Below are 21,816 nucleotides of genomic sequence, written 5' to 3'. Positions count from 1 at the left end.
AGTCTCCTCCATCCCAGGTCTCCACAACCCCACACCCGGCACCCCCGGGCTCCCAAATTCCAGGTCTCAGCACCCCACAGCTCTCCCACACCCCAGGTGTCACCACCTCATCCCTCCACGTGCCCAACCTGCCGGGTCCCCACACCCCTCAAAAACAAGCTGCCCCCCCCCCAGGTCGCAGAGGAGACCCCCAGAAGGTGGGAACGGGCCCCCCCCATCCCCAACCCACGCCAGGGTCTCCCTGCCCCTTTGTGCCCCCTCCTCTCACCCCATGGCGATGCCTCAGGTGGCTGGGGGGGGCTCCACGCCCAGCCCTGGCCCCAGCTCAGGGCTTGGTGCCACGCAGAGGGGGGGCCACGCTCCCCGTGCCCCCCACGTGCCCGTGCCTCAGCGCAGGGGCTTAGGGCTGGCCCTACATGGCCGCGGGCAGCAAATCCCCCTAATCCCCCCTGAGTCATCCCGCAGGCAGGCAGCCGGTGACCTGGGAGGAATCCTGCGGCCGGGGGGCCCTGCTGCCAGCCCCCCCCCCCACCCACAGCATCCTCCTGCCCCCCACCACCACCCCGCTGTGCTGTGCCATTTTGGGGACGGGTGGCCACGGCAACCGGCGCGATGGAGACGGTTGCCATAGAGAGAGCAGCTCCAGCATCGGGGACCAGCAGCCGGAGCTTGTAGGGGATGGGGATGGGGGTGTCGGTGGGTGCTGCCCCCCACCCCACAGCACCCAGCCCCCGTCAGGCTGCAGTGCCCCGGTTTAGGGCCAAATCCTGTCCAGACAGCAGAGACGCACACAGGGGTGCGCACAGGCACTGCTGGTGCGCACGGTGCCGGAGCTGGGGGGGCCACTTCCCTCTCCAAATGGGGAAACTGAGGAGAGGGGGGCATGGGGGGGGAGATATGGGGTTAATTTGGGGCTTAGGAGGTGCTGGGCTGGGCTCAGCCCCAACCCCGTGACGCTGGAGCCCTGGGGAAACCGAGGCACCACAGTGGTGCGGGTGCCAGCCCCCAAATGTGCCATCTGGGGGGGCCAGGAGAGTTCTCCCACAGCACCCACCCCCATAGCCCAAGGGATGTGGGGACACAGGGACAGCAAGGGGGAAACCAACAGTGTAAATCTGGATGATGGATGGTGCAGGGAAGGCGTCCTGGCAGCGAGGGGGGGCAGTGAGCACCAGTCACCCTGACGGGGAGGTGGCCGTGGTGGCGAGGTGGCACCGCTCTCCCGTGCCGTGCCAGCCCCGGGCACCTTTTGTCACCATCCCAGGGCCATCCCCAGCCCCTTCCCCAGGGGTTTTTTGGCATCCCCGGAGGTATGGGCCCAGCCCGTGCCCATCCCGCAGGGCTCAGGAGTCACCGAGGGGTTTCCAAGGAAGGGGATCCAGCCCCAGGACCCCACCGTGCCCACCCCGAGCACGCAGAGACCCTCCCCACCGAGCCTTCCCTTGACATTTCGGGAGCCCAAGCACCACCAAGGTGCCCGGTGGGGACCCAGCCGTGATCCCAGCTCTCCCCCCACCACCCAACCTGTGGTGATTTGGGGCTGGGGTCCAAGCCCCCGACCCCGATCACGCCACCCCCTGCCCCGGACCCCCAGAAACTCGACAGACGCAAGAATTGAGCAGCGCTGACGTCAGATCTGTAAGTTTATTTGCTCAATGTACGACGGCTACATAATGACTCACATTCATGATATTCCATCACTGAGGAAAACTGCTAAGAATGGTCCGTGTGTGAAATAATTCCTTACAGAAACACGGAGTTGGAAAAATAATCACTGATTAGACCTTAAAAATAGTTCACTGCATAACATGACAAAAAGCACAAACAAAGGCTCATTCAAAGAACACAGTCATTGTTCTCCTACACTGTAATAGTTATAATTTCACCATGACGAACACCAGACATTAAGATTAAGCTAACACTGGTGTTTTCTTTTGCTTTTTTTTCCTTTTTAAAAACAAAATCATATATAATTGCATGTCACTATAGCAACATCCATAACAGATCAGTTTGTTACGATCACTATTTGGTAGAGCAAACTTTACCCCCAAAAGAAAAATAAATTAAAAAACTTTAAAAAATTTTTGAAGACTATTTTGTCATAGGAATACATAACATCTACAGTATAAGTTAATAAATTTCAAGCTACTGTATAGAAATACGACACTAGCATGCACAATATTGTATCAATAGAGTAATGGAGCAGTAATCATTTCACTGGAGAGACAGTATCATAGGCAAGTGCATTTCTTAAAAAATGAAAGAAACCATTCAAGCTGCTTAAAAATCAAGTCCCTGACCCCACTCCCCTTTTAGCCCTCTTGTGCGATCTCTCCTGCGTTAAGTTTCCTAAAGCAGCCAGAGCAAAAGCCGGAAAGAAAAAAAAAATATAAAATAAAATCGGTTTTGTAATTCCAGTAAATCACTTCCAAATCATACAGCTGGGACAACACTGCTCACTGGACACGACGGGAACTCAAAGGGAGGTGAGAAGCCTACACAGATCTTCCAAGTCCGCGGCATTTACCGGCGGCTCGCCGGCCGCGGCTGGGGCGCGTGGCACGCCGCCGACTGCAGGGCTCGGCAAGGCTCTCCGTGCAAAGGCACCCGATGGGAAGCTTGGCTAGCGTGGCCGGGGCAATCTCACCTCTGAGCGGGGGGCTGGCGGCCCCTGCGGCTTCGTCGGAGGGCGGCGAGGCAGGGCGGGTGCCCCCTGCCACCCCGGCGGGACCGGGGGTCCCCCGATCGCCGCCGCCTCTGCCGCGCGCTGCCTGCGGACGGGCTCTCGGGAGGGAGGGTGAAAGCCTGCTTCGAAAAAAAAGCTGCCCCGAGGGCCGTTCTCCCAGCCACGAAGCTTTAGGGAAAAAGCTACGCGGGGCAGCGCGCCGCAAGCCGGAGACCAGCAGTGAACTTCCGACAGTTATGCAAGGGGGGGGAAAAAAAAAGAAATAGAAATTTTACGCAAAATGGGGTAAATATTACCTGCTAAGCAAACTCAGATGCCCCGTCTCCCACCCCCAACCAGGTAAGACAGATTTGGAAAGGATTTTGTTAAGAAGAGAACTAAGTTCCTGGGCTCCCGATGCTTGATAGAAATGTCTATGATTGTAGCTCTTCCCTTGAGGATTTCTCTACCAAATTAGTTTCTAAGCTCCTGAAGTTCACTCATTACACCACAAGCTTCCCCAGGAGAAAGAAAACGCACCTGGCTTCCCTGATGACCAACAAGGGAGCCTGGGTGCTGCAGATCTGCTGACAAACCTCATGGTACAGTGGGAGAAAGTCAGGCAGAGTGAAATGGCAGTGCAATCCCTGAGGAAGCAGCTGTGGCACCTTAAATCAGGATGGTCTTTGAAATACCAAACACAGTACATGACATACAGACCTGAATTCTCTTTTTTTTTTTTTTTTCTTCTCTTAAGTGGCATTTTAAGTTTAAACACTTCCCCCTTTTCTAATTAAGTTCTTAAACCTTTTGCTGTGGACTAAAATAGTTTAAACAGCCGCTAGCCAAGCACCTGTTAAGCTGTTGACCAAAAAACTAGAGCAGCTTTGATGTTCCTCGGGCGGGCGGGCTTCTTGCCTTGGGCGACACAGAATAGCTAAGCCAGTCCACAGGCGAGGACTGATCAGGAAGGCAAGCCAAAAGAACTAGCAAAAGAAAACAGACAATCAAAGGCTTGATGTCATATGGCTGTAATGTAGAAATACTGTAAACTGCAATTTAGTGTTAATACTGTAAGCTACCCTAATAAATATCTTAAAAAGATTAAATGGCCTAAATCCCGGGGCTTTGCAAGTCCCAAATTCTTTAGTCTTTTACTTATTATGATTCCTTTTTCAATTTGGGGATTTTAAGCTATGCCCTGACAGGCAGGGCGCTCCAGGGAGACGCCCCGCGACGTGGTACAAACACACGGCACTTGAACTGAAGAAACAAACGCACAAAGCCTTACTGGAACCACAGAACTTCCTTTTTGTGTTGCTTTTCTTAAAAACGAGGGCCATTCCATTCAAGTTAATTCATCTTTAAACCCTTTTATTTCTAGCAATAAAGTTAAATTAAAGACAGCTCCACTTGTATTAATAATCTACAGAACAGTCCATATGCCAGTGAGGCTGCTATTCCATACCAGCACAGCCAGCCTGACTTCCACTAGTGGTGTTTTGGCAAAAATGTCAAAGAGGCAATCAAAGACAGGTTGTGGGGGGCCTCCCTGGGAAGGTGTCCCCTCCCGTTCCCTCCCCCACCCCTGACCCCCCCACTCGTGGGAAAAAAATAAAGACTGCAGTAGTTAGCATCAGCGTGCGGCTGCCAGTCCATCTGGGGGTCTAATTGTTGCCTTCTCCACCGTCATCGTCTTGCTGATCGCTTGTCCAGAGCGTTAGGTTGTCGCGGAGGAGCTGCATGATGAGCGTTGAGTCCTTGTAGGAGTCCTCGTTGAGGGTGTCCAGCTCGGCGATGGCGTCGTCGAACGCCGTCTTGGCCAGGTGGCAGGCCTGCTCCGGGGCGTTCTGGATCTCGTAGTAGAAAACTGAGTAGTTAAGTGCCAGGCCGAGCCTGATGGGATGGGTCGGCTGCATGTGCTCCTTGCTGATCTCATGGGCTTCGCTATAGGCTTTCTCCGAAGACTCCACCACGGTCGCCCTCTTCTCACCAGTGGCCACCTCGGCCAGGTAGCGGTAATAGTCCCCTTTCATCTTCAGGTAGAAGACTTTGCTCTCGTACTGCGTCTCGCTGCAGTTCTTGATCAGGTAGTTGTCCAGCAGGCTCAGCACATCCTGGCACACGGCTTCCAACTCCTTCTCTATTTTCTCGCGGTAGGCCCGGACCATCTCGATCTTCTTCTCGTTCCCATCGGCAGAGGTCTTCTGCTCGATGCTGCTGATTACTCGCCAAGAAGAGCGCCGCGCCCCCACCACATTCTTATAGGCTACAGACAAGAGGTTCCTCTCTTCGTTGGACAGAGGCTCGTTCAGTTCTGTCACCTGTAACGAGAGAGGAAGAGAGAAGAGAGAAACTCGGGTTAAGCCACAGCCACTCGCCATTCCCGTCACCATTCAGCACTCGGGTGCTCCCCACGTGGAGCGAGGTGTGGAGAACGCAGCCAGCTCGCCAAATCCCCAAATCATTGGGCATCCGATCTCCTCCCAGCTGGGAAATCGTGCTGCGGTCCAGCCCCCCAGCCAGGGAAGGGTGGCTTTCATTCAAGGCATTCTCCATCTTAGCAGATCGGTGTTTTCCAGAACGAGAGAAATCCGCTAGGAAAAAAAAAGATGCATTTCACCTGCAGGATGAGCATCAGACATCAAGAGGCAGACGTGAGGGACCATCAGAGCAAGAGGGTGGAGATGTTGTAGGGTTACTAGCTAGGCGAATGGATTAACAACACAATTCGGCTACGGCATATTCATCTTTTCCGCTTCCCATGAGCACGGTACGTTCTTTTGAGATGCCTCAAGAATACGTTAGATGTTAAAATTGTAGCTGCCTAAGGCATTTGAGATAAGGATTTAAAAGCTCACATGGTAAGAGTATGCTCTTCCCACACAGGATTTTCTTCATTGACGATCAGAGCGTTAATGCACAGTATCGCTTCCACCTGCCTCATGCAACACGGCAATTTAGTCATTACAGCGTGCAGCAACAGAGTGATTAAGGAAGGAGACGACGGAGCGGAGCCTTTCCACAACCAGGCTGCCAAACACCGCCTTGGTCGCTTGAGTTCCTGGAAGCGCTGCTCTTGGTACCGTGACCTCCTTCCACTTCCCACTGATCCACCGCTGGCTGATGGCACCGGGGCAGGACCCGTGAGCGGGGCTGAGAAGCCAGCCAGGCACTGTACAAGCCATACGGCCTTGCTAGAGCTGGGCAAGCTCAGAGATGCGTGGGCTCCTTCCACAGCCACCCGTGGGTGCTGGGACAACCCTGTACAGCCACCTGGTTGCATGCTGACAGCTGCCATCCCTCGTCCAAAGGGCGCACGCACCCCAGGCCCTGCTGTGTCTCCTCTCCGCAGTCACTTCCCACAAGGATTAGGTCACGGTTTGTAAACGAAAGGCTTCTGCAAATACTGAGTCATTTCTGCAAGGGCGAGGTTCGTTCGGGGCCCAGATAACCACATTTACAATGGCAATCTGGAAGCTGAGGGACGGGGCCGTGAGGGGCAGGTGACCCACCCAGGATCTCACTGGAACGCTCACCTCGCTCCTGCCACCACGGCAGCTCGTCCCAGCGGCATCCACCTCTGCCCCCAGTTCCCCCTTGCTGCTGCTAAGCCGTGGCCTGCCCAACGTGTGCTGTCCCTGACCCAAGCTACTGCTACACCACAGTCTCCCTGGTGGTGAGCAGAGCGTGCCAGGGCTCCCCTCCAGCCCTCCTCTACTCCTTTTCCTGATGTGCTTCTGCCCACAGAGGGCATGAGGCAGAGGCTCAGCTGTGACGTGCTACACGACCCATTTATAGGCATTTATATGGTGCCTTGTGCCATAACATCACACGTGTCTAGCCGCGTTTTTATAGGACTTGACATCTTGAGATGGCTCTGTTCGTTCTGCCCTTTGCACAACACCTGCACAAACATTAATGAGAGATACTGTGGTATAAAGCCAACTTTCAGAGATAATCGAGAACAATTACGGTGTCCCCCTGCCCTAGGGCTTTTGGGTTGTCCATCCTTGGAAATGGGGGAAAGAGGCATCCAGAAATCCCAACCCAATATATGACCTAACCTTCCGGCTGTAAATCCTGAGTGTCCAACACCGGCTGCTGTAATACTACAAGAGACTCGCCAATCCCAGAGGTTTTCTATCTCGACACTAATTACGGAGGCTGATAACCAAGTGAGGTCATGCTTTTAGCAAGATGCTCACCAAGCAGGCACACTGGCTTTAAATGGGGCCCAGGCAGGTGGATGGCAGAGCCACCCCACAGCCCTGCCTCCAGATATTCACTGCCGCAGAAGGCACACTGCAGTGGGTTCACCTCCTCCCACCACAAGAGTTTTGCAGGAGGACAAATTCATTAAAGCTACAGGGAGTTTCGTAGGATTAGCTTTGCCATAAACATTTTAAATTTGAAGCTATTAAGGATTACGGAAGAAAGTCGCCTGTCAAAATCCTTTCAAAAAAAAAATTAAAAAAAAAAAAAATCGCTGACAGATGGAACATACACCTGTGGAGAATGCAGAGATTTCTCCAGGGAGCCTGCAGGGAGCTTATCAAAGCAGGAAGGGTTCCTCATTAGGCACGTCACCGGGAGCAGTGCTAGGCCTGCTGCCACTCCCAAACAGTGTCCCAAAATAAAAGCTGCGACACCGCTATGGTCACAGCGATAATCGCAGCTGCCCGCTGGAAAGACGAGAGGAAAAAAGTGCTCACAGCCCTGACAGCCCTGCCAGAAGGCCACCGCACGGCGGCTTTGGGCTGGGCACTTACAAGGCCGCAGCGTGACCGCGGGGTACGGGGCACAGCCTCACAGGATCCTTGTGCCACCCAGTTACTGCTACATGTGGTGAGGGTAGCTCAACAGCCAAAATAAATAAGTGAATAAACAACAGCTTGACATTCAAAGGGCTTGGCAGGAACCGAGCCAGCCTCTGACAGGGAGCCAGAGCTCCCTTTGGAGCTTTACTTCCCTGGCTGGTGGCACAGGGAAGCAGACCTCGACCTGCAAAACTACGTACCCAGCCTCCTTTCCCCCTTGTGGCCCTGCAGATCAGCAAGGCACTGGGGGGCAAGGAGACGTGTCTGAAATGGAGCCCAGTCTTGCACGTGGCATAGGAAGGCCAGTGAAAAGAGCTGGTCCATCCAGCCACACAGCTGGAAGCTTGACAGACACAACCCCTTCAGCCCAGAGTGGCTCTGCTTGAGGAGAGGCACAGCAACTGTATGGCCCCCATAGAACGGAGATAGTCCAACAGGAACGTACTGCGAGGTTAGGGTTTCTACTGCTCCAGACTCTAGAGATTTGCAAATCTCTACATTTAAGAAGCCCACTGATTTGTAAAAGCCCTTCAGAGGCAACACGAGCCCAGGGGGGGTTCTCCCAGTTTCACCATTACACCCTTGAGCTCTGACCCAGCACCACATCCAGAGCCTGACAGGCTCCCAGCACGCTCAAGCACCACGCTGCAGCCAGGGGGCCAGGCAGAACTTCACCTGCCCCTAACATTGAAGCCCACACTCTCCAAAAGCCCACGGCTGGTCCTACTGGGCCTGCTTTCCAGAAGCATCCCAATCAGGTTTCTTTGGCACCTACACAAAACGCTTGCTCCCAGCCCCCAGCTGGTGAGTTTGCTTATTCCAGGACTCTCTATTCCACACTTCTTGCCTCGCATCAGTAGGTCTGAAGGAACCATTTCTGAGCACATGTGGCCCCTTCAGCTACAGAGCAGCTGCAGCAGAGGTGCATCTCAGGGTTTAGTTTTCCCCACTTACCCTTACAATAGGTTTTCATCGACGTTTTTAACCAAGTGCCCACCCATTTATGGCTGCTACCTAGTTTTGATGTCTTATCTTACAGCACACAGCAGAGCAAGCTGAACAGACCCAGACATTCTTCCCTGGGGAACACCATCAACAACTTAATCCATTTTATAATCCCCAACACTCGCTTTTCTGATTGCCCAGGAGAGATCTCGAGTCCCTGAATACACTAGACACCTACGAGGAGCCAAGCTTTCCTGGAGAGAGACAACCACGGGAACCCCGAGCTGTCCACAACATGCCACCCTTTCAGTGGAGCAGTCACCAATTACCACAACCCTGTGATCCTGCGCGTGGCTGATTGACAATCTGATATTACACGCAATTAACGGGAGCGATGTAGGGCCAACAGCTGCTGGCTCCCTTCACAGGCCTCTCAAACACCTCGCTCGGCCTGGAGGGGCCTGCCCGAGCCCAGCCCTTGGCCGCTCACTTCTTTTAGGCTAGAAAAGGGCCATTTCTGTGACACCCCACCAGTACAGCCACAGCTCCCCTTCCACCACAACACCCAACAGCCATTTCTTCCTCAGCACGTGTTTGATCTGTGGCTTCTGCACCTTGTAACCCAGCAGTTATCTTCCAACAGGAACCCGAGCTATCGCCTCATTTTCCCTCACACACGACTCGCTAGTCACACTGAGGCCTGGCTTGAAGGTCCCATTTTCTCTTTCATTTTTTTTTTTTTTTTAAAGGTAAATAGGCTTTTAAGACAACGTTGGGCCTGAAGTCCCACCAGTGACATTCTCACCGAGTCTGAAAGCACCAGCAATGGGAGCAGCCATCTTTAGACTTCTACATCCCTGCCTGCATTTTCTGTCCCTGCTTCACTCCATATCTAGTTTCTGAAGAAATATCTTCCTTCAAGCGCATTAAATCCTTGCCATTACCTTGTAGCGTGATTACAGTCATGGCTAAACGTCACACGACTGAGTCAAGAACAGCTTCTCCTTGAACACTCAGGAGCAAGCTGTCCTAGGAAGCCATCATGCAGTTGGGAAGATGCTTTTCTTAAGCACTGTCCTACTTTGACACAGAGTAGGCGTGTGTTAAACTAGATCTAAATCAAGAATCTTACCAGACTTCACAGGTTCGGGTCTTCTTCACCTGTATTCTAGCCTCCTCCCTGACGTTATACTTCTAAAATGGAAGTCGTATCATAACTACTCCTCTCCTTTCTGACCTCCTCCACCATCCTCTTGTTTAATCTGAGCATAGCTGGGGAATTTTAGGCTACAGATAAGACCCTTCCTCTCATCTCAGACAAAACCAGAGAAGCACATGCAGGCTGTGGGCAGAAGTTAGTTCCCCTCTGCTGTCTCGTTCAACTCTTTCAGGATGAATAATCATATTCTGGTTCCCGTTTTGAAGTTCTCAGGGGCCATCACAAGACAGTGGCTGAAAGAAGCTGAAGGCACACTGAGGCACAGCGGATGGTTCTGCCATTAAGGTTAAAATGGCTCATAATCCATCACGGAGCAGCGTCTGCAAAGTAAGGCTGCTCATTACTTGGAGCATAACTGGATCTCAGAGGATACTTAGGTACTCCAGACACTGATTAGGATTTCTGCATGCTCCTCCAGTTAACAGGAGCTTTCATCACACCCTGTAGCCTTTACTATTTAAGGCAACTTTGAACCACCTGAGACAAAGCCTCCAAAATTGAGAGACATGAAAAGCAAGAGCTCATTTATTTCATTGGCCTCCACAGCTCAACAACTACTTAAGCCAAAGTGAATTTCATCATATGACACATGAGTTTGATCAGTCCTTAGAGCCTGCAGATCTACTTCAGTTTCAGTCTGGCTCTGCTGGATTTAAGCTAGACAAAAAAACAAGTTTCAAGTCCTTGGGTCATTGCTGCCTCAAGTTTCTGCATGCAAAAGGTCATAAGGGAGCTGTGGTGAGAGAGCCAGTGCCAGAAGCAGAACTCTGAGCTGTTCCCATTCTGCATTTGATAGCACTTCAAGGATCGGCCTTTATCTGCAGAGCTGCAGTCCCAATGTTTGGTCTAACGGCTCAAGGTTTTCCTGCAACACAACACCTGGGTGCCAAAGATTTGCCCCACCAGCTTCTTCTGCAGCTTTTCAGATAAGACAGCCCCAAGGGAGCATCTCTTTGTTTTCCACACACGGCCTCCAGGTACGGTTCTGGACCCTGCCCTCCGAAACGGCTATTGACTTGAAAGAGGACAGCCCAAACACATTGCAGTGGGGAGGAATAGCCCAAGCTTCCCAGCGTGGGCAAGGTGTATGCATTTCAAGTGCCTCCATGCCAAGCTACGCACCGTTTCTGAATTAGCTTTGCACAGTCTTGTAGCAGGGAGCTGTGGCTACAGCTACTATTTGCTTTGAGTCATTAAGGATTAGAGTCCAAGTTCTTGCTTTTCCTTATGAACACCCTGATTCCTGTTAGCCCTACAAAGAGGCAGGCTATTTAACAAGATGAAAACCGGACGCAGGACAACTTGTTTCGCTGTCTTGCTGCCACTAGCTGCCTTGTACCTATTAAAAACCCTTGGGAAAAACCATCAATCTCTGTTGGTCTGATGCCTTCCTACCACCAGATGGAGGAAGCAGCAAGTCCATCCACATCAGGCTGAGCATTTCGAAGCACTGTCACTCAGGGCTCATCACACTGCCTCTGACAGATGGGATACCAGCACCTTTGCCTGCAAACTGCAAAGGAACAGAAGGGATGCCAAGTTATTCCTTCCCCAAGATATGGCAGGCTGGCAAGCAACATCTGCCCACTCTTGCATTTCTGCAAGCACCGTAGCAGCAGCCCAAGATCACCACCCTGTTCCATCACTCAACAGCCCGAGGAGCTCTCCTGCCTCAGACTATTTGAAAATATTGTTCAAAATGTGACTTTTGTATCAGCTTTCTGCAAAACATGCAGCAGACCAGTATGGCAGCATGCCACTGCTGTGGAAGCTTGGATATGGTCTGGGAGCACGCCAAAAGTTTAAAAGGGATTTATTCTGAGCTATTACAAGGAGAATGTCAATTCAGTGACGTTTTGAGTTGCATGAAGAAGCTTCTTCAGGTGTCAGTTGAGCAGCTCTTGAATAACTGCAGCCTTTTCCTCAACGGCATTTCGGTTATGCCGAAAGAGATGGACTTTTTCCATCCAAGTACCTTTCTTCTTCAGAGAAGCCCATCTGTTCACAGCATTTTTAGCTGAAGAAACCATCCAAAGGACCACCACTGGTCATTCCCAGAGCCTTATGACTTGGTTAATACAGGCAGACTCACTCCCCTTCACTTTATGGCAAAACAGTAAAACCAAGCAAGGCAGCCTCTAGGGGATTCTGGCGCATCAGCGGGGGCCAGCTAAACAAACCAGGTTCCACGCCAGGAAGCACGTCTGGTGCTGCTGGGAGCTTTAGCTGCTTAAAGACTTACCTCACAGCTTCTAAGAGTACTAATCTGGCTCAGGTATTAGTGTTTCCCTACTCACCTTCAGCCCCACTGCTGGGAGGTGAGTGACCCGGCACCACATCACCGCATCCCTCCCGGAGCTGCCAGGAAGGGCCAGGCCACCACGAGATGTTTGTCTTTGATGTGGGGCTGGAGAAATGACCATGTTGTGTTGTACCCACCAACCCCATTCAGATAGACCGAGTAGAGAGAGGAGAACCAGTTTGCCACAGGCCAGGTGAGCATCTTCTGGCTGTTGGAAGCTGCCGTCTGCAGCCCTTGTCCTGCTCAGTGCCTGCAGGGCCGTGTCTGGACGAGGGGCAGAGGCGTGCAGGAGCAGGACGAACCAGGCAATTCTCGCCTGCTCGCAGGGCTTCTCCCAGAGAGAGGCAACTGCCACAGCTGGCAGGCTGCTGCTCCAGCAGGATGAAACGGGAGAAGCTGCCACCATGCAAACAGCTCCCCTGCAGCTAGCACAGGAGGTTTTTAACCGCTCCGTTTCATTACCCCAGTTGCTTTGGGCAAGCCTGCTCAAGGCGAGGTTCTAGAAGCATTAAAGAAAAACGGTTTTGCTCTAGGTCTTCTGGTCTGCAGAACCAGCTGCTCCTTGCAGTGTCTGAAATGTGTTTTACCATTTTAAGCCAGAGCCCCTCCAGAACGCCCAGGTGGACTCCAGCGTGCCAGCCCCACGATGGGTTTAATTTCCGCACCGGCGAGCAAGGTGATTATCCCTCCAGATGTACTTTGCCCTCCCACCGCTTCAGGGATTTCAAGCTTGATCTTACACACCTCTAGCAAAGACAATTTTATTTCTTAAATGGGCTTGCAGAAAAGCAACTCGAGTTTTCGCTCTGGCAGCTTTCTGGAGCACTGCAGTCAATTTTCAATGGGTACCCTTACAAGGAGGGTCACTTTACCAATCCAAATCTGACTGCAGATTTAACCACCGCCGCCTGGCTCTGACCATCTCCTCCCAGCCCCGTCCTGAAGCCCAAGGGACGTGTACCACAGATCTGATCTCAGCTCATCACAGGTGACAGAGCCCGTAAGCACCAGGGTCTTGACACCACCAAATGCGAGAAGCCAGGCTCTCAGCTCCAAGGTAATGAAAAATTCATCCCACGTAACAAAGCCCCACAGCATAAACAGGCAAAGCTCCGATGACTTCCCCAGCTGGGTGTAAATCAAAGCCTGTTAATCCCCCCTAAATTCTCATTCACTGCTGAAGACCCAGCGTTAGTCTTTTACAAGCACAGATCTCCTGCCGCAGCTTTCGGGCGTATGTTAGCGCACTGCACGGCAACGGCTTCTCCAGCTACTATTAATAAACTTCTTGCTGCAGAGAAGCACAACTGTCCAAACAAGACGTCCATCAGCAACCTCGTTAGCCCTGAAGCTCAGCCTTCTCGCTGATATTTTCCTAGAGCCTTGCCGAAGCCACCTTAAAGAGGAATCAGAAGCACATCGACGCGCCAAGCGGCTTTGCCTGATACGCAAGCAAAGATTCGTCCCGAGCTGGCCAACCCATCCAGCAAGATCAGAAGGAATTTGCAAACAATTAAGGAATGCTTTGTACTTTGAGTCCTTGCAGACTTGCGTACGTCCGAGCGCGGCCGCCTCGGACGCCCATAGGCTGACTCAGTCCTAACATCTCCTTTAGGGAAGAAAAACATTAAGCACTCTAATCCCTAATCTGGGGATCACTTTAAGGGAATCTCATGCCATCAGGGACATGTTCTCTAGTTACTCCCCTGCTGCTGTTAACTAATGCACTGCCCTTGGTCACCAGATCACCGGTGCCGGGCCAAAAACCAGGTTTAATACCCAATGGAGCATGTGCTGGGTCATTCTTCAGATGTGACCAAACCTATTTTAGCACAGGAGAAAGAAAAAAAAAACACAAACTGACACCTCCTCTCCCTATTGACTTCTTTTGTCTTCCTTCATGCCCCGCAGCTGCCACAGATCACCTGCTCGGTGCATTTTTTGCAGCCGCGCCGTCATCGCTCCATTTTCAGCCGCCTGATCTCAGCGCCAGGCTTTCAGCCCCAGCGCCGTGCCAGCTCCTGAAGCAGGTTTGGGCTTGGCGAGGGCACGGCCAGAACGCATCTGAGCGGCCTGGGCGTGCAGGACGAGCACTTCATCCTCGGGTTCACAAAACAATGAAAAACCTGCCATCGGCGGACGTTTGCACCTAAATAAGCAGACAAAGGCTTTTGTTTCGCCAGCACCAGTAAGCTCTGCTTTTGAGATGGTGTTCTCTGCATTTCCTGGAACCCTGGGCACTGTTGCCTCATCATCTCAGTTCCCTTTTTCTTCCAGAATTTACCGTTTCGGAGCATTCCCAGATGCCACCGCTCCCCGCTACGGCGGAGAACCGCGGCCACCGCGCGACGCCTCTGTGCGCATCCAGCCGGGCTCCGGCAGCCCCAGCACAAGGGCTGCAGCCCCCCCGAGCTCCAGCCCAAAAAAAAAAGGCAGCCGCAGGCATTCTGTGGGGCCAGAGGGCCGAGCAGCCCGGCCTCGCTGCCTTTGTGTGCCCAGCCCAGCCGCACAAAGCCCAGGGGATCCCGAGCTCCTCCCCGCGACAGCACCCGCGGCACGGTGGGGCAGGAATCCCGCATCTTGACATCTGGAGGGAGGAGCCGGGCCTTTTTGCTTCAATAAATAAATAATAGAGCGCAGAAATGGCTTTTTGTCGTCGCTTTTCCTTCGTTTGGGGATGGGAGGAGGGAGCATTCATTACACCAAGCAGCCGGGAGGAAGGAACAAGAGAGAGCTGAACACGACAGCAGGGGCTGGGACGGTACCAAACCACCCCACAGCCGGCTGGTTGTGGGTTTACATCCTTCCCCTTTCCCACTTGCTGTCAAGAGGCTCATGAACTGCCTCCTGTGCTGCCCAAAGGCTTGGTTTGCTCCATGCCAAAGGGAAGGGAGGCAGGAGGAGGATGCAGGTACCGGGAGGGGACTGTCCTGAGCCAGTCCAGGAGCCTGCACAGGAGAGCACGGCGAAGCTTGCAGGCAGCACAGCACAAAGCGGGGCTGGTCTGGGCTCTCAGAAAGCCATTTTGTCTCCACAGGGGGAGAAAATAAATAAAAAAATAATAAACAAATAAATAAATAAAAAAGACTTCCCACACCTGCAAAGGCTGGGAGCTGCAGAGGCAGGAGCACAAACAAGAGCATTTTACCTGCCCACCGCCAGCGTGAAACCAGCCCCCGGCTATCGATCTGAACATCCCCAGCTCGGGATGAAGGCTGCAGAGGCTGAGACACAAAACCACGGTGCCAGCACAGCCACCAATTCACAGCCACCTCCCCTTCGTTTGAGCAGGTGGTAAAATTGGTTTCCAATTATCGCCTTCCAGCAGGGCGGCCGTTGCTTCAGAAACCAGTGAAGTAAATACCTGCTCCTGTTTTTATGGATTTATTTGTGTTCTGCTTCCCAGATAGCAGGTTGCCATTTGTCTGCATGAATCACGAACATGAGTCTAATAGGAGGGACAAAGACTTCAGCCAAGGACAGGTTAGTTACTCATCTTTTCAATAAAAGGAAAAAAAAAACAAAGAAGTTGGTTAAGGCTTCCAGCCTTCCAGAAAGGTGTAACGAAGGCATGAATAGCAAAGGAAAGAGGGTCTAAGCTGGCTCCAAACCACGGAGCACAAAAATCCTCATTACAGCATTAGCTTCCTAAAATCTATCTCGAGTTGCAGAGCACCAAAGAGCAAAATTGTGCCTGGAAGCACCACGGGTCCATCGGTCAGCCCGAGACAACCAAAGCCCTGCGGCACAGCTTTGCCACGGCAGAAGATGGTGCCTGTGTCCTATCTGTCAACGAAGTGCCTGGGAAGCCAGGCAAATCCCATTTTTTCTGTGCTTTGCACTGCAGTTATTCCACTGCGCGTCCGTATTTCATCACCGGTCGCGGTTCAGGAGGTGGAAGGGGGCAGAAAAACAGCGAGCAGCTTCAGCTCTGCAGTCCTACAAGCCCCAGACACCGACTCTGGCGAGGAAAGGCTCCCTCCAGCTCAACCACAGGCATTTTCAAGCCACCCCTTCCTCCGTACCTGCCTGCAGACCACCCGATGTTTGGCTGGGACACACAGAGCAGCCAGACCTCCTCGCTCATCCCTGCCACACTGGCACTGAGCCCCCAAGCCCGACACCTCAGCCTCCGGGACATGGACGAGCAGGGACAAAGCCACCTCCCAAGAAGCAGCTGGTTCCTCAAGCACCAGCAGCTAGACCCCAAAACTCAAGCTTTTTGGTGTTTTTCTAGAATATGTGACCCTTGCCCACAACGCTCCTAGGATTTCTTGGATCATTTGGCACAAAGCTGCCCAGAATGGAAGCTGAGGAGCTCAGTGGTGGAGTTGGTTCATCATTTTCTGCCCAGGGAGGTCTCTCCAGGTCCAAAGCCGTGACCACTGCTCTCCTCTCCCAGCCACGGCAGCCCCATCAGCTGCGCCATGAGACATGTTTCTTCTTTTATCCTGCAGAGTCAGAGCTGGTCAGGGATCGATTCCAAGCTCAGCTGAAGCTACAAGCATGTATCAATCAAAGTGGCGAATGTGCAAGCACATCTCATCTTTCCCCATGCCTCCTGGTGCACAGGGCTGGACGCTCAGTGCTTCAGCCCCACCAGACCTACAGTTGCCCCAAAACCAGGCAAGGCTGCAATAGGATCACCCCCAAAGCCCCAAGGGAGCACCGGGTCCTTCCAGATTTAAGGCAGGAGGCTGGATGTGAGGCTGAGCAACTCGGGGGCACGGCTGGGGCCCTCGGTTCAGCCACCTCCTGCCAGCACAACCCAAACCCCAAAAGCATCCGCAGGCAGCTCCGTTGCTGCATGGAGGGGAGCAGAGAGGCAGGAGGCCAGCATGCTGCTGGGAACTGGTAAAGGGCTGGATGCCCAGTGGCATCACCCAGTTAGATGAGACAAGATGAGAGCGCTTGGGCTCCAGAGGTCCAAGAGTTTTCAGTTCAGAACAAGCATGAGAAGAAATGAAGAGCAAAACAGCTCCCACCAAGCCTCCTGCGCTCGCAGGGCTGGCCAGCACACCAAATTCCTGCAGGTAAGCCCAGAACACCAAAGGGCCCTTGGAGAGCCCCTGCCCAAGACCTTCAGTGTCTCCATGGACCCGAGGCATCTGCAGATGATTCAGCAGCTGTGTTCTCCAACACAGCCTCAACGACTCCCATTTGGTTCAAAGGAAGCTATCTGTGATCAGGCTGCTCCTTGCTGTCACACGTAGCCAAGCCAGAAGAGCCCAGAAGGGTTTTTACAGGACTGGCTCTTCCCAAAGCCTGGAGATAAGACTTAGGAGCTCCCAAAAGCTCAAGGACTGGTCAGCTAACAGGGTTAGGGTAGGCAATGCCCCACTGCCCAGCTCCACCCGTTATCCCCCCACGTCCACACAGGGCTTCAAACCTCCTTGAACCTCGCAGGGTGCCAGACCCCAGCACCACCCCAACCTGGGGGTCCCCTGGAAAGGGCTGGGGCAGTTTGGGGAAGGCCACGGCTCGCTTTGGGTTGCTGATGGGGTTTGAGCAGAGCCAAGAGAACTCAGAACAGGGTGCCTGAGGGCACAGAGCTTCCTACAGAGCCTTCCCCAGCCCAGCAGGTGCCATCTGCTGTGGCCACCCAGGCACCCACAAGGTCACCTTGAGCCCAGAGAAGCCTACACAAAATGGTGCCAGCGAGGCAGCTGGGCCAAGAACCCCTCAAAACTCCTGTGGCAGCCAGAGAAGGACCACATTTGGTAGATGCCAGCAGAAATTCTGCGCCCTGGCGCTGGAAACGGCTTCCCCAGAGCCTCCCCCAGCCCTTTGGGGAGCGCCACCACAACAGCTCAGGCTGCTGCCGCCACAGCCGGCCCGCCATGACAGGCCTCCCTCCCCTCCTCGGCCTGCTCGCGAGGTGCAGGCACCCCTCAGGCATTGATCCACACTTCCTGAGGGAAAAATCAGCGTTCAACTGGTCACAGGACTCGGAGGGTGGCAGCTTGCAAGCCTGGCGAGCAGACGTGGCAGAAGCCCACGTAACCTGCGTGAAGGACAGGCTGTGGTTCCCCACGCCCGGCCTCCTCCTCCTCCTCATCCTCCTCCTCCCACAGCAGCCATTTGCTGCACCAAGGCTCGGGCAGCAGCTTTTGGGCATCCCCAGCAGTCACCCACCGACATCCCTCACCCACAGGGCACGGCTGGGACCCCAAGACAAGCGACCAAACGTTCCCCTCACAGGGACCTTCAGGTGGCCTGAAGGCTCCTGCACGTGCCCCCGTTCCTACACGGTGGGTGGAAGCAACGAAACAGCCCCCTACCCTTTTTAGCCGACCTCTACCCTACACAAGTCACAGCATTTATCTCGCCAGGAGCTGGTGGGGCTCCCGTGGGTGCCCTCCCATGGGTGCCCTCCCCATGGGTGCCCTCCCAAGGCCAGCACCGCACCCAGGCGGCTCCCGGCCCCGGAGCCTGGCACGGAGCCACGGCCGCTCCCTGCCCGATGGATATCGATCCCGGGCCCCGGCTGCAAGGCTTGAGAGGAGGCAGAGCTGGACAAAAAGGCAGCTCGCTCCCAAAAAAGCACTGCGGGGCAGCGAGGGAGGAAGGAGAAGGCTCTCTGCTCGCCAACCAGGGCTGATTGCAGCCCCACACAGCCCAGGGGCACCACCAAGGTCACGCACAGGCAAGGCCTGGTGGTGTCTCACCCCTGTTCCCTGGGGTTTTCCTGGGGCACCCCAAGAAATCTGCTGCATGAAGGAAGAGCCAGGTTCCCACAGCAGCACCTGCTGTTGGCACAGCGACCCTAAAACTCTAAATAACCCTACAGGGCACGAGGGGCAGCAGACAATGGGGGACTCAAGCCTCACCACCAGCCATTAGTGCCACAAAAACCTGCTCATGGGGTGAGATCCACAGGGAAAACGAACCCCTCAGGCACATGGCCGGGCTTTGGGGGAACCTGACCCCGTGAGGGGATGGCGAGCTGTGACAGCGCTGCCCCGGGGAGGACGTGAGGCAGCGGCGAGCTGCGGGCTGCTGCATTCCCCGGGCTGCGTGCTCTCTGCTACCACCTGGGCGCATTGCAGCTCGTCCCACCGCACAAATGACATCACTGCGCGTTGCCACGGAAATCGGCGCGAGGTCACAAGCCTCCCTCCCGCACGGCCGGGGCTGGGGGCTGGGCAGCGGGGAGAACGGGAGCGTGAGGTGCCCGTGGGAGCGGGGATGGAGTTTGGGTGGTGGCGGCGGCGGCATCGCAGGGACACGGGGAACAAAGCTCCGCCAGCTCTGCCTTTTGTTCGCCCTGGCGGGAGGCAGCAGCACGACTGTGATTCAGTCCCCGAGGGCCAAGGTTATGTTTCACCAGGGCCGGTAGGGGCTAAAAGGAAAAAAAAAAATAAATTAAAAATAAAACTAAAAAGCATACGTGCGATCTCTAACAACAATTTGGGGTTCGGGACCCGGCCCCGGCAGGCAGGTTAGGGAAATTCCAACAGCAGAAATCCTGCCCCGAGCCTCGGTGCTGAGTCTGCAGGCACATCCCCACTGGCTTTGTGCTAGGGGCTGTGCTCCCCGCCCGGAGCCAGCCCTGCTGCTGCCCCCCCAGCTCTGCCTCCCAATGAATGGGCGCTGGGATGGGGCAGTGGAATAAAGCCCGCGGTGCGGCAGAGGAGCAGCCCAGGGGGTTTCACGCGGAGCCATCTCGTCCTGGTTATCCGTACCCCGTCCCTTGAAAAAGCCATCTCCGCCCTCCTCCCCGCTCGCCGCCCGTGACAGTTTTGTCTGCTTGATAAATGCAAGGTTATTGTCAAAATGGTGCAATCTGGGCTCAGCGAGCTGCATCCCAGCCAGACTGCGACATTCCCAGATCAGCATTCCCTCCTCATCAGCAAGGGAGGACACCCCAGCTCCTCTCAAAGGCTCAGACCTGACTAAGAAGACAAACATAAAGAACAGTTTTCCCCTTTAAAGCACCCCCTCCCTCCCTCCACCCAGTCTAGCCTCTCTGCAATATGACAAATGCAGAATCTTCTGGAATGACTTGATCCTGCCTCCCACGATTGCTTTGTTTGCAAGATCAGATCAGAGATATGTTTTTTTTTTTTTTTTTTTTTTTTTTTTTTTTACTTTCTTACATTGTCAAAATGTCAGCATTGAAGGGGAAGCGTTCGGTGTCACAAATCAGATCAGCCTGCTATATGCAGAGTCTTTATTTTAAGAGCGTGAAATGAATACAACATGACTCAATTCATAAATCTCGAAACAAGTGCAGCAAAAAAAAAAAAAACACACACAGAAGGCAAAGCCCTGGCAGCTAAAGGCTCGGCTCCTCGGGGTCAGGGAGCCTCGCAGGGGAAGGAAGGGATGCACGGGGACAGCGGCGTGCGGGCAGAGCCCCCCAACCCCACCCCATAGCCTCACCCCACGGGGTGGGGAGCCCTGTGTGGGGCTGGGGGCAGCGCCGCACCCCACGGACACCTCTTATGGGATGGGGACGGGGGGCTAAGGAGGGGATGGGGACGCCGGGATGGGGTTTGGGGCAAAAGGATGGGGACCACCGATGGGGGCACGGTGCTGAGCGGCTGGGGCAGGGCCGGGGGGGGCTCAGCGCTGGAGATACAACAGGGGAGGGGACCCGGCGACAAGAAGGGGGGACCGGGAGGGGTCCGCGTGCCCTCCCCCACCCCCTCCCCTCCCCGCAGCCGCCCCCTCCCCACCCCGCAGCCGTCCCCAGGGGGCCGGGGACAGGGAAGGGGCGGGCGGGGGGTCCCCCCCGTGCACCCCCAGACCCGGACAGCCAGACACACGGGCAGGCAGCCCGACCGCGGGCGGACACTCACGTTCTTCATGGCAGCCGCCATGTCGTCGTAGCGCTCGGCTTGCTCGGCCAGCCGGGCCTTCTGCACCAGCTGCTCGCGGTCCACCATCTTCGCGGGGGGGAAGCCCGGGAAAAGGGGGGGAAGGGCAAGGAGGGGGTCTCCGGGAGGAGAAGGAAGAGGAGGAGGAGGAGGAGGAGGCGGCTGAGGAAGGAGGAAGAGGAGGAGGAGGCGGAGGACGAGGAGGAAGCGGCGGCTCCCGGCGCTGCAGCGGGGACGGCGGCGGCTGCTGGCGGGGCTGCGAGCGCGCCACAACCCCCCTGCAGGCCACGCCCCCCTCGGGCCACGCCCACGCAAGCCCCGCCCCCCCTTCTCCCCTCCCCGCGCGCGCGGGGCACGCCGGGAGATGAAGTCCTGCCCCAGTTCACCCTCCCCGCCTTGCTCCCCTTCCAGGACTCCGTTTCCCAGCGCGCCCCGCGCGCCGCGCCTCGCCCCGGCTGGCCGCTTGACAAAATGGCCGCCTCCCTTCTCCCTCCCCTCCCCCCCTCCACCATCCTCCTCCCTTTCCACCCCGCCCGGGCCGGGCGCGGCGGCCCCGCTGCTGATTCACCGCCGGGAGGGCCCCGGCAGGCCGCGAGGCCCCTTCCTGTGTCCCCGTGTCCCCAAGCACACACTGAGCCCCCCCCCTCCCCGCCATGTCGTGCCCGCTCCCCGAGCCACACCTCACGCTGGGGTTCCCCGGCATGGTGGCGGCGCGGTGCTGAGGCCCGCCATGGTGCTGAGTCACCCCACGGGAAGGACGCCCTCAGGCCTGGTGGGCTGCCTGGGGTGCTCGGTGGGCTGTAGGGAATCACAAAATAATCGAATGGGGAGGTTGGAAGGGATCCCCAAAGATCCAGGCCAGCCCCCTGCACAGTGGGGTCACCCCAAGCACCCCACAGAGGATGGCACCCGGGTGGGTTTTGGGGGTCACGCACAGAATCACACAGAATTAGGTGGGAAGAGACCTCAAGATCATCGAGTCCAACCTCTGACCTAACACTGACCAGTCCTCCGCTAAACCATACTGCATATCGGGTCTCCAG

At 55.0% G+C, this 21,816-nt stretch overlaps 1 protein-coding gene across 1 annotated transcript; it reads right to left on the bottom strand.

Annotated features, from left to right (window-relative positions):
• Window positions 1-1,625: 1,625 nt before the first annotated feature.
• Window positions 1,626-21,054, bottom strand: YWHAG (tyrosine 3-monooxygenase/tryptophan 5-monooxygenase activation protein gamma). The gene is made up of 2 exons (XM_082776163.1): window positions 20,756-21,054; window positions 1,626-4,989 (listed from the first exon to the last, which is right to left on the bottom strand). Exons 1-2 carry the CDS (start codon window positions 20,840-20,842, stop codon window positions 4,333-4,335), a joined length of 744 nt encoding a protein of 247 aa, XP_082632289.1. The 5' UTR covers window positions 20,843-21,054; the 3' UTR covers window positions 1,626-4,332.
• Window positions 21,055-21,816: the final 762 nt, after the last annotated feature.

This window comes from Aythya marila (genome assembly GCF_965140915.1).
Source record: "Aythya marila genome assembly, chromosome: 20".
Lineage (NCBI taxonomy): Eukaryota > Metazoa > Chordata > Aves > Anseriformes > Anatidae > Aythya > Aythya marila.
The sequence above is the reverse complement of the archived record's forward strand: the minus strand, read 5'-3'. Positions and strand labels throughout refer to the sequence as shown.

Bases quoted from the DNA above. Each gene is read 5' to 3' on its own strand.
- YWHAG (XM_082776163.1), bottom strand. From the start codon at position 20,842: ATGGTGGACCGCGAGCAGCTGGTGCAGAAGGCCCGGCTGGCCGAGCAA. The intron at 4,990-20,755 runs GTGAGTGTCCGC...CTCTCGTTACAG, and splicing joins TGGCGGCTGCCATGAAGAAC to GTGACAGAACTGAACGAGCC.